At 39.4% G+C, this 12,365-nt stretch overlaps 1 protein-coding gene across 2 annotated transcripts in view; it reads left to right on the top strand.

Moving 5' to 3' along the window:
- The window catches only part of LOC118163132, a 17,541-nt gene extending 6,504 nt beyond the window's left edge, over positions 1-11,037 (top strand). The window contains exons 2-11 of one of the 2 annotated variants that reach the window (XM_035319627.1): positions 1,924-2,055; positions 2,552-2,655; positions 3,420-3,496; positions 4,221-4,277; positions 6,168-6,227; positions 6,723-6,784; positions 8,210-8,263; positions 8,983-9,049; positions 9,331-9,380; positions 10,790-11,037. In XM_035319627.1, the coding sequence (XP_035175518.1) occupies positions 1,994-2,055; positions 2,552-2,655; positions 3,420-3,496; positions 4,221-4,277; positions 6,168-6,227; positions 6,723-6,784; positions 8,210-8,263; positions 8,983-9,049; positions 9,331-9,380; positions 10,790-10,949 (753 nt within the window). In that variant the 5' untranslated portion in view covers positions 1,924-1,993 and the 3' untranslated portion in view covers positions 10,950-11,037. The remainder of the gene's footprint in view (positions 1-1,923; positions 2,056-2,551; positions 2,656-3,419; positions 3,497-4,220; positions 4,278-6,167; positions 6,228-6,722; positions 6,785-8,209; positions 8,264-8,982; positions 9,050-9,330; positions 9,381-10,789) is intronic. The other variant, XM_035319628.1, reaches the window with a different exon arrangement.
- Positions 11,038-12,365: the final 1,328 nt, after the last annotated feature.

Raw genomic sequence — 12,365 nt, 5'->3', positions numbered from 1 at the left:
AAAGAAAAGAAAAGAAAAGAAAAGAAAAGAAAAGAAAAGAAAAGAAAAGAAAAGAAAAGAAAAGAAAAGAAAAGAAAAGAAAAGAAAAGAAAAGAAAAGAAAAGAAAAGAAAAGAAAAGAAAAGAAAAGAAAAGAAAAGAAAAGAAAAGAAAAGAAAAGAAAAGAAAAGAAAAGAAAAGAAAAGAAAAGAAAAGAAAAGAAAAGAAAAGAAAAGAAAAGAAAAGAAAAGAAAAGAAAAGAAAAGAAAAGAAAAGAAAAAAAGATGGTTCTTCATCTTTTACCTTCTGTAGGCTGGGAGTGCAGCCCTCTGATCCTAGCTTTTACTTCCGATGTCAGGTGTTTCATCCTGTCCTTATTTTGCTGCATTCTGTTTCTGGCTTGAGTGTAGCATCCACCTTTTGGGGGGATGTGTAATTAAGACTTGATGACAGGATGGTGTGCAGGTGTACAAGAGACCTTTAGTCGGTTTTGCATTTTTTATTTTTTTTTATTTTTATTTTTTGGTGAGTTCTTACCTGGTTTGTCTCTCTGCTTTCTTGGTCCATGGTGAATTTTTTGTCCGGGGAAAATGCAAACATCTCTCAGGTCCCCTTGTCCTTCCACTCCTTCTCCTTTATTCCAAAGTGCACTTACAAGGGAATACAAAGAACAAAATGGCCTCAATGGCCAAATTGAAGAGACTGAAGATACAAAAACAGTACAGATAGTATTGTGTTTAGAGAGAGGATTTTGTGGGGGATTTTGTCCTCCCTAGGAACAGAGTCTGAAAAAGGTATATGTGAGTTTTCACACTAGTCAGCTAGAGAACAGACTCACAGTGCCCAAGTACTGAACAGACATTTCTGCATTTCCTCTGGCACCCCGCTTGCATCCTTGCCTTTTGCATCTCACCCCATAGACAGTGAGCAAGCCAAGGGATTTTGGTGCTGCACCTCCCCAGGGTGTGTGGGCACATCACTGGGGCCACACAGCCACCAGTCCTGCCCGTAGACCCTCATATGTGGTCACAGCATTCAGATGGGCAGCTGTCCCAGATCTGTCCCTCAGTTGGTACCTGACATCTTTTCTGTGAACACCAAAGGAAGACCTCAATGCCTTTGCTATATAAACAGACTGGCAGAGTTATGACTGCAAAACGCCTGCCTAATAGTTTTGCAGACATAATTGCAAAATGCAGTTTGCTTAGTGTGCTTATGTACAGACTATTTTGTCCTTGAAAGACTGTGCAGAATTTCAGCAAAGTTATTTTGCAGTTGGGATGAAAAACAAACAAACAAACAAACAAACAAACAAACAAACAAAAAAAACCAAAAAACATACCACGGCCTCACCCAATACTTTCAACCACTGAGAAGGGGCTCACTGTGCTTGTGGCATCCCTCCAGGCATGGGTATGTAGCCCTGTGCCTGTGGAATCCTGCCTGCCAAAGTCCTGGATGGGGACTTCTCTTTCTGGCCAAGTCCCTCATATCCTACATGATGGCCTCTAGCCTATTTGTGCACCAACACCCTGTCTAAAAAGGAAAAACGATATTAATTCAGCAGTTACAGTGCTACAATTAAAATTATCCTTAACTATCCTTATTATGGCTCATATGAAAAAAGAGCCAACAGGTTTTGTATTTGCCTTTTGCAGTTTCATAACAGTCATTGCTATAAAATATATTTTATTGCTTTGTTAGAAGAGCTTGGTATGAGGATTGTTTTTCTACAAGCTTATCTCAAAATCTGAAAAAACAATAACAACAACAAAAGGTATTAAATATACAAGACAGCCCACTGTGAGGTCTGTCAGACATGAAAAATCTGGGAGAAGAAACAGTATGGTCCACCTGAGTATCTCATTCCAGCTCTGTAGGAGATGGGACATGACACAGTGTTTAGTGTGAAACAACAGATTTTTCTGTGCAAATGTTTTTGTAGGAGCATACTGTTTGCAGATGTGACCTTATCTACAGAGAGACAAAAAAGTGCAAAGACAGATCTTGGCAAGATGGTTTCTCAATTTCATGTGGAAAACAAACAGCCTCTCAGTGAAAACAGATGTTTCAAGAGGTAAATGCTGTTTGAACAGATGTGTTCATTATTGTGTCTTCTAGAATAAGTGGAAAGCAAACAACTTTTAGAGTATTCAGCATAATAAGATTACGAGGTGGACATTTTCTGGTATTATGTAGGCCTGAGCAGAAAGATGCATACTTCCCAGTCCACTAAATCAGGAAATTTAGTGTTTTGATGCACGTACTAACTGGTGAAGTCAGGCAATTGCAAAGTGCTGAAAAAGATGAATGTGAAAAACTGTATGTGGGAGTTCATCAAAACCTTCCATCAGTCAAAAATGGGATTAAATTGGTGTTACATAAAAAAGTTTAGTTTTGTTACGTAACAACAACAACAGCAAAACCCTCAGATAAAGGGAGGAAAGACAGCAAAAGAAAGAACATGAGGTTTGAATTTAGGTCTTAATGTTCTCACTCCTGCCTTGTCCATTTGTGTGTAACTAGAATGGTCACCCAGCCATGATCTTTCATCTGACACTGTAATTTTTTAGTTTTCAGACATCACCTGTGCCTCCAAGAACTGAGATGGGACAAAAGGATGTTGTGGACTCCACTTCTGCAAAGCTCAAGAAAGAACTGGAGTGGCAGGTGGAGGAAGAAGGGCACTACAGTTTGAAGGGGGCTCCTATGTGTCTGTGGTCAAGGAGATGCACAGTGTTGTAGTTCCTGCAGCTGATTCATGGTGAAACTGTGGGCAAGTCACTTGTACTCCCATGGTCTCACTGCAATCAGCAGAATTTTCAAGCTGATTAAAAATGGATTTCATCCTCTGCTTCCTGTGCTTCTGGGCAGAGAGGGAATATGCACACAATCACACATCAAAATGCTTACCAACAGCATCACAATAAAGGATAACTTGTGAGGTCAGGGGATGTTTACATCAGCTAATTGCAAAGAAGCAAGTACTCTGAAAATATTTTTTTTTAGGAAAAAAAAAAAAAAAGTTTTATTTATGTGCTTTCCAAATGCTGCCAACTTCCTGACAACTAAAGGCAACCGGAAAATATGACCAAAATATATTTTAAGGTACTTGAAGACTTACTTTGAAAGCAGCCTTCATCTTTCCAGTGTCATTAAATGACACTTATTGCTATCTTATATTTCAGGCATCTTTCGAAAATGAAGTTATGTACTTGATCAAAAGCATAACTAAAATTGCAGTTCTTGCAAAGACATGCCTTCAGACATTTTTTACATTTTTATTCCATTGTATTTCATAACAAGACCTCACAGGGTAACTTTCTGTCATCTTGAACAGAAACCTGAAGAATCAAGAACACTTGTATAAAGAAAATTGAGAAAAAAAAACTACTTCCAACTGCATTGTTTCTCTTTCAAGTATATTTTATTTTAATTTTCAGATTTCTGAATTCCATGAATATAAACTTCATAGGCATCAGCAGGTTCCTTGTTTGGAGGACATAAGACATTTGAAGGTAAGTGGTTTAATAATAACATATCCTGCTATTAAAGCTTTGAGAAAATCTGTAGTATGCAGACTTTACATTTTTACAGGATGCACAGAAATGTTCAAACCAAGACCTCCTTATTTCCCAAGGGCTAGTTAACTTACGTTAGAGCATCTTTTCTGAGGAAGAAAGCAAGTGAAAGATACCCTGTTTAGTGTTTAAGCCAGAAGTAACCTGTGGTATGCAGGGCTCTTAACCAGCAATGGTGTTTGGTACATAAGGTATTTTACCCATGGAAGGAAAAATCCAGTTCCTCTTCTAAAGTCTCTGCAATTTAGACAAATGCAGACAAATACTTGAGACCAGAGTTGCTGATATAGGTAAAAACAATCAAGAAGACTCTTTTTTTTTTTTTTTTTTTTTTTTTTTCCCATTTGGCTGGCTATTCCATTAGTTCCTACATATATCTGCTGATCTGCTGTAAGGAATCAGTTGCTGGCTAAATGCATGAATGTGCACACATGCATTCTTCCTCTATCTTCCTTCGATTGTAAACCATCCACAAATAACTGGCACAGGTATGATTTGATTCATTATTTTCCGAGAGAAATAAATGTCTATGGACAGTTATTGAGACATGCAAATCTTACAGCATAACTCGTGTTTGGTTTCCCATCTTGTCAAACCTGTGACTTCTCCCTCTGCCTCACCCTGCCCAACCTCACCCCCTCCTAACCTTTTCTTGTGATAGGCATGTTTGCAGAAGCTAATGAAAAGGATAGAAGAAAAGGAAAGGGACATTATAAAGGTATCAAAATGCTCTTATGTAGAAAGGAATATTCATGAGATATGAAGAAAGAGTGTGAGAGTCTACGTTAAGATTATTAACAGTTTGTTATAAGTTTGGACTCAGAGCAGTAAAGGTTGTGTTGCCGTAGCTCTGTGATGATTAACTTTGCCCAGACACGGGCCCAGAATAGATTTTCCTGGCTGTCCCTGGCATGACAAAAATCCCCTATCATTGCTGTCACTGATGCTGGGATGGGATAAGACTTGGCTTTCAGATGAGTCAGAAGGACTTTGAGTTTGAGTGCATCATATATTATTTGCTCCTGTCGCATGCTTTTGTCCATGAAGGTATGGGTATAGGTATGGTGGTACGGGTATAGGTATAGTGGTATGGGGTACACTTTTCTTTCACAATTACCAGTGTAGCTGACCAATTTTCACCTGTGCATTTTCCTAATCTCTTGTTTTGTGGACATAATAATGACCCTATGCCAACAAGGTTTATTCTCCTGTTTTACCACAGAATAACACTTGGGTAACTAATACCCAAGTGTTACCCTGGTCCCTCCAGTGGAAGGGGCTTCAGAATTCAAGTGTTACTGAATTCTGTATTAGACTACAGAATTCAAGTGTTACAAAACAAGTGTTACTGTTGGTCCCTCCAGTGGAATGGGCTTCAGAATTCTGAACATGCTGCTGGAATTTGAATTAGCTTCTTGGGAAAAAAAAAAAAAATCCTCTATATTCCATCAATCATCATAAGACCTTGAAAAAGCACTATGGCAAACAACATAGGCTGTTTTGATTTTCAAATTCCATTTCCTACCTCTCTGCTTTAACTGGTTGATACTTTCTTTTTGTTCAGTATGAACAGCAAAACAATGAAGTGCACTTGCAATAACAAAGTTTACAGCAAAGTTTTGAAATAGCGCATATGCCTGCTAAGCTACAGAAAAGCAAATCTGCTGAGGAGGGACCTTCATAAACCAAGCTGATTTGATTTATGAGTCAGCAGAGCCATGGGATCACAGAGTAATTCAGGTGGGAAGTGAACACAGGGAGGGTCTCTAGTCCAACCTCCTGCTCAAAGCTCAGTCCAGTGTGCTAAAGGCTGTATACAGATGGGACAGCAAAACCTCTAAGGACAGAGCCAGCACAACCTCCAAGGCACCTGGACAACCGCCTTGGAGGCCTCCCCTGAACTCACTCCAGTTCATTGGTATCCATCATGTATTGGAGGTGAAGCAATATCTGTACATGGTCTAAAGAACACTGAATAAGAGTGGATAATCCCTCCCTTCGACCTACAGGCTGTGCTCCCATCCATAGAGGCCAGATGCTGCTGGCTTTCATTGCTGCCAGGACACACTGGTAGCTCACTCTCAGCTCCCTGCTGACCGTCCCCAGGATTTTCCTGTGCTGACCACCTCCTGAGTATGCTTTCATGCTGAGGACATTCTGCATCCCACCAGCTACTGAGCCCACCACCCATGTGTTTGCATTAGTTTCTACTAATTAGTTTTCTACTCTAAAATCATCCCACAACTTAGTCCTGTGTAGATCCTCTGGGGCCTGCTAAAATAGTCATGCTCCCCCAAAGCCCTTGTCCCAGCATAGACACCAGCTTCAGCTTCTGTCTTTTATCCCATTGCCTATTTTTACCAAAAATAATTTTAATCCTATGAGATTTCTCTTCATTAATGATAGCAGCCACCACTTCTGAAGCTAGAAAGACTGTCAAACACAGTGTGATCACATAATCCTCACTTTTGATAAATGTTTGATGGATAAAAAGTGCTTGTTTGTAGCTTTTTAATACAGTCTATTTACCTTAAAATTTTAACCAGTGCTACTTTTTTAATATTAATGCTTTTCCCCTAACGTTATATTTGATTTTGTTGATTTTTAGGAAAAAAGGGAAATATTAGAAGAAAGAGAACTAGTCATACAACAGGACAACATCTTAAAGGTATGACATCCTATTACATATCCCAGTACATTTTCTTTCTTTTTTTAGACCAGTACCATTCATTGCTAGCCTTTTGCAAATTTACTTACAAAGCTGTCAAACAGCAAAACAATAGAGTGAAATACAGTACAAATAAGAATGCAGGGAGTTAGTCTGTTGATAGTTTCAGGAATAAAAATAAAATAATGCAACATTGGGAAATTTTAGTTTATAAGTTTTGCGGACTATAGCCAGCAAACCAGAAACTATGCATCTAAAATGATTAAGCTTGTATTATAGGGAATTTAAGTCATCAAGAAAGTTACTGTAATCCAAACTAATACTGGGAGGGCAGATTCCTGTAGATTTCTATCAGAGACAGTTTGGGAGAGGAGAATAAGGTATTTCCAAGGACAGCACTGATGCAGATCACGTGCTAATAAGCTCCGACTTGACTTTTATTTCACACTGATTGATTAATATTAAGAATGTTTGCTTTTCTTTTGAACTTTTAAGGACATGCAGATAAAAGTAAGCCACTTAGAAGAACAGCTCAAGAACTCTGAACTAATTGGGTTGTAAGTATTAGCAATGCCTTCTATTTTATTTGATAATATCCAGAATATTTCCACATCAGCCATACCTGAAATATATGTTATTGATTATAAGTTAATATAGTTTATGCAGTATCAAACAATCTCCTCAAATTTATGTAGACTAGCTTCTTTTTCTGTTACTTAATCATCCAACCACAGAAATGCAAATTAAATTTGGATGTGGAAAGTCTCATCACACTCTTAGCAGATTCTAGGAGCAGCTTATCTTTTCCTCAGAATAGACAAATTACAGGGCATATCCTGGTTATTTATTTCAATTCTCTTTCTGTACCTGGTATATATTATTACTTTGCAGAATGAAGAGCAAAAACAACAGCTTGAACAGCAGCAGTAAAGGCTGAAGCTACACTGTTATTTTCAGAGAATTGTTTTCAGAGCAAGAGCTCTCTTTTCTTAGCCAGAGTTCAAATGTCATTAAAATAATGTCCTACCATATTACTGGGCTGTAGTTGCCTGTATGTAGTGAGATATATAATATCTCTGAATTTCAAAACACCACATCCTCACAGCATGATATAAATACAGAGACCAGCCCATGTGCGTTAAGCACTAGGCTTTTCACTCCCACTCTTCCCTTTCTCCACTGTTCTACTGTTCAGAAATCCTCTAAATTCAGTAAATGCGAAGGATTAAGTATTCCTCCTAGCAATCACTCCCTAATTAAGCACAAAGTATGAAGTGCTGGCAATAGGTATGAGCCCTTTAAAAGCTCCTCTTTCAGTCACGTGAAGTGATTTGAGATTCAGTTTTGTTCTCTGTGTTCTGAAGAGTAATGACATTAAGCATGCATCATATGAACTGTAAATACAAAGGCTGAAATATAATGTAAGGTTTAAATTAACAAGATTTTTTGAGGTGATTTTTCAGCTCCACTGCTGTTTACACTGTTAGGGCTCTTCCACACCTAATGGGAAGTTCAGATGCTCAACTTTTAATTGCTGTAGTGTCTCCATCAGACAAAGTTGTAGGACATCACAGAAGAAAATACCAGACCCTTTTTACCACCTTGCTGCCATGGTAGTGTACATTTGATGGGAAGAATCCAGAAATACTAATGTTGCTCTCCTGCAATACAATAATCTAAAAAGTGTTAGCTTAATGCCAAAGTTATCCACCCTTACTACTGTGTGGATTCTTTGGGACTGCAGTTTTGTTTGAACCCACAAATTCAGTTTCCATACAGTAATTCCTATAAATTACTACAAAGTAAATGAGTTCCTAATCTAGGAGCTTATAAATACATGAGAAGGGACAATATCTCACCAAGAGAAGTTTGAAGCTCTCTGTAAGTAATTGTATAAAATCTAGCTGAAGAATGTATAGCAGCCTTGAAATAATACTGAGAACAACTAAGCAGATAGTCACTACTTTTTTTTCTGATTACAGAAAACTTTCAAAGCAATTGCGGAATCAGATAGAAGCCTTGGGAGCAGGAAGCAGGTAAAAGAAAAGGGATGAAAAAGAATACCCAAGATAAAAGGCATGTGGTTTGGTGGAGGGAGATGTTTGAGCAGTCTGGCAATAAAAGCTGACAAGAAACAAAATCCTGATTTCAGCCTGTTAGCACAGTCAGCTGTTGTCAACACTTGGCCTAGAAATTCAGCATGTGCCTCTCCTTGTCTCTGCTGTTGCTCCTGAAGGATGACTCCAACCTGGAAACCCTTACTGCTTGCCCTTTGCCTAAGGTGATGCTGGAGAGAAATGGTTTTTGGAATTTGACTGCTCCCAGACACCATGCTCTTGAGGTCTTTGCTCATGTCTAGACAAAGCAAAGTAGAGATGTCCAACATGAAATATAGCAACATGTACTTCCAGAAAAGAAGGAAACAAAACAAGACCAACCTAGAGACATGAGATTTAAGATGGGGAGAAATGGGAGGAAAGGAGAATAAAATGTTTCTTATAAAGTTCTCAAAGGAAATTCTTGGTTGTGCCATCAGTCTAGTCTTTACCCTTTATTTGTTGCTCTGAAATATTATTTTTAATGAAATTCCTTTTGTAATAAAAAAATCAGTAAGAAAGTCCTCTCCACAATCCAAGGATCTGTTAGGTTGCAGCTTCAACTCTTGCTGTAGTTTCATTGTCTTCATTAAATGAGCATGAATTGCACAGAGCTGGGCCAGGTGCAATTTCCATTGGTATTTCTTTTTGCTCTGCAGCCAACATGAAGAGAAGGTGGACTACTGCACAAGCTCTCCTACTCAGAAGACAGCCACGGTGAAACAGGTTAGAGAAAAGAGCATTACACTCCTTAAACCTGCTCTTGCAGGGCATCCTCCATCTTTCTTTGTCCCAAGCTGGAAACCTCCTTGTTTCATAAGATGTGACTCATCTTTGAGGTTTTCAGCCCCAGTGGTTCCTTATATCATGTCAGCCCCTGTGTCTTGGGCTCACTACTCCTCACTCAGTTTTGTTACTTTGCATCACACTTAGAATTCTTCAATGTTTGTCCTAGAAATGAGAAAAAATCATTTAAAGTGTTCCATGTATCTTCTTTCCCTTTCTAGACCCAGAAATCAATGACTGGCTACCTAAAAAAACTATCTTTATGTCTTAGGTAGGTGAAATATTTTCATTTCTTGCACATTAGCTTAGTTACACCTACAGCACCATGGTGTTGAGATTATTCTGACTAGTGCTGGAACATCATGGGAGGAACAGCACAAGCAGGGAAGAGTAGAGCTGTTCATGTGTGCAAGCTTAGTGGAAAAACATTAAATACTGAAGTAATTGGGGTGCAAACTCTGTTCTGGCCCTTGGGTATGTTTAGCTATGAATCTGCTCACCTACCAGCTCTGAATATGCAGCACTTGCAGCTGGCAAATGTCTCCTTCCCTCAGCATGGGGAAAGGGAGGAAGGCCTAAAGTCTGGGCACGTGGTCCTCTCCTGGGTGTTCTGTTGTCAGCCCTCCATTAAACCACTTCTCTGCAGTACTTCCCCCATGAGATGGATCTTGAGAGCAGCTCCTCATGAGGGCCGTTCTCCTTTCACCTGCCTGGACTAAAGTAATATGGACTCCCTGAGCACCAGGGCAAGTGATGCCACCTCTCTATTTTCTTAGTCTTGGCAGAAGGTGGTTTGAAGAAAAGGAGATATTTATAGATAAAATCTTCAGTTAGTTATCCTGTTGTCACCATAGAACTACTGTTGAAGGTATTTAAGTGTGTTTCATTAAGGCCGTTGGTGTTAGAGTTGCTCATTTGCTTTGTCCCCTTACATCACTCCAGCACCCACCGGAGTGTCTCCTGACATGCTTGCCTCTCTGTGGTGATTTTATAAAAGGAAAACAACCTTCAATTTTCCTCTCTATGGTAGGAAGATTTGGGAATGATCTTGTAGGTAGTCATCCAGAAATTGGATCAACTGTTGTTTCCCCTCCTGAGGATGGAGAAGCATTTTTACTGCTGCATGATCAAACACAATTGGAAAGTGCTTCTGGCTTGCTTTATCAGTGAGGCTTCATTTCCATTTATATCTGTGCATTTTATTGTCAGGAAACTGTTAGTGCTAACACAGGGCATTCACCTGTGGAATTAATATTCCAAAGGGAACAGGTAGAAACACCTAGGGTTTCTTTGAACAAAACAATGAAAAAGCTGTATTAACTGAGCATGGTTGGGCTCACAATGAATGATACACATTTCAAATATGACCTCAGGCAAATTTCTTCCTTCTAGGCTTCAGTTCCCCACTTGTAAAATGACAATAGTTTTATTTTTCTCCATTTTGTGTCCTCCTCATGTATTCACACCACAAAACCTTTGGTGGTGAGAGCTGTTGTTAAATATTACACACTTCTCACTAATGGACTACGTGGTAATATTGCCAGCAACAGGAAGGAAGAAGTCTGCTTTGATCAGGGCAAAGAAATACAAGATCAGATACTCCAATAGGCTTTAATTTTAATAGAGCTGTTTTGCAGTGTCTCTATTTTTTCCTCTGTGCACTTGTCTTCCTTGTTACAGGAATGGTTTGTGGCAGATTGGCAGGATCTTGCTACATTCTGGCTGCTCTTTTATAGTATTGCTTTTATTTTACAAATACTTATCTGATTTTACCTGGATATGTTGTCTACTGAAGAACATCTCCCAGCAATACTTCAAAACTTGTGCATGGCCACATTAACCTAGAAAATTTTAAAGACTCCACACTGGGTTTTTGTATGGTTCTCTGTTGCTTCTATGAAGACTCCACTTTACAATAAAGCTGTCATTAATGCTGAAACCACATGGTGATGTCTGTCTTTCCTGTGTGAACTGCATCAGATCCTCAGAGGAAGAAACTAAATACTGTGTACCTCAGCAAGAGGGTGTGTGTGCTCAAATGCATTCTGTTGTTTGCTGCTGGAGGTGGGTCCGAGATGCAAAAATTGCTTCAACTTCCACATTCTGATCTACCCCCCAAGTCCCCAAATGTCCTGCCCCTATCAACACAAGCATGAGAGATGCTAATCTGTAACTAAATCTATATAGGATCTTGTGTTGATGCAAATTAAAATGACCCCATTTTAAGCAGAGCACTGATAACTGATAGGAGCTGAAAATCTATTCTAAAAAATGCCACTTACAGACAATTGACCTCCTTGCTGCCTAAAAACAGAAGACCTGCAAATGGCCACCCTTGTCCACACAGAGCAATACCACTGCACAACCACAACAAGCTGCTCAAGAAGGATGTTAGGTTGCCACCCTTGTTTACAGTGTAGGGACTATCTACAGCAAGCCCTGGTGTACTTTGGAAGTGTCTGTTTTGCACAGACCATGTGTGTGACAGGACTTCAGATTTCAAATGCCCTGCATGTCTTCTGTGTGCTTCACTGAGTGGTCAGGCCATCCCCATCCACCACAGCATGCAGAAGGCTTTGATCAAGCTCTCACTGGTCCTATGGGACAGTACTTTGTGCATGCTTAAAGAAGACCTCCTTTTTGACTTGGCTGCCTAAAGGCCCTCCAAGTCCAAATTTTCTACTCTCCAGAAAGCTAATGTGCACTATCCATCTTTGAATCAGTAGGCTCTCTTTAATCACTGTGGAAAACACACTACATGGCAATGTCATATGGAAGCATTATAGAACATGCAGATTGTTTGTCCTCATTACAAATTTCCTTGCCAAATATCTAAAAGAGACCAGGATGGCTTTACATACAGAAGATGTGTCTACTTCTGGGTTTTAAAAGGATGTCTAAGTGCTCCAGCAAGTATCAACTGGTATCGCTGTTTCCAAGTCTCATTGATAATGTCCTTCCCTGCATCTTCCTAATTCACCACTCCTTGGCTGCATGAGAGCTGTGGGACAGTCCTGTCCAGCTGTGGTTACTGACTAAGTCATGCAACACTGAATTAGAGGTGCTGAAGATTAAAATATCCCAAAAATGGTTTTAACTTCCTTCTTATGTTATCTCCTGGTGCAGATATTTTTTGCTCTTTTTAACCGATTAGGAGGAACATGAAAATCGTTCCCTAATAAGTCATTATCTTGCAGGGCTGTCTTGTCATATGCCCAGTTGCTTTTCATGGGAAGTACCTGATGTGCGAAAGGAG

Source organism: Oxyura jamaicensis, chromosome 2, assembly GCF_011077185.1.
Source record: "Oxyura jamaicensis isolate SHBP4307 breed ruddy duck chromosome 2, BPBGC_Ojam_1.0, whole genome shotgun sequence".
NCBI classification, from domain to species: Eukaryota; Metazoa; Chordata; class Aves; order Anseriformes; family Anatidae; genus Oxyura; species Oxyura jamaicensis.
This window is presented reverse-complemented; position numbering and strand designations above follow the sequence as displayed.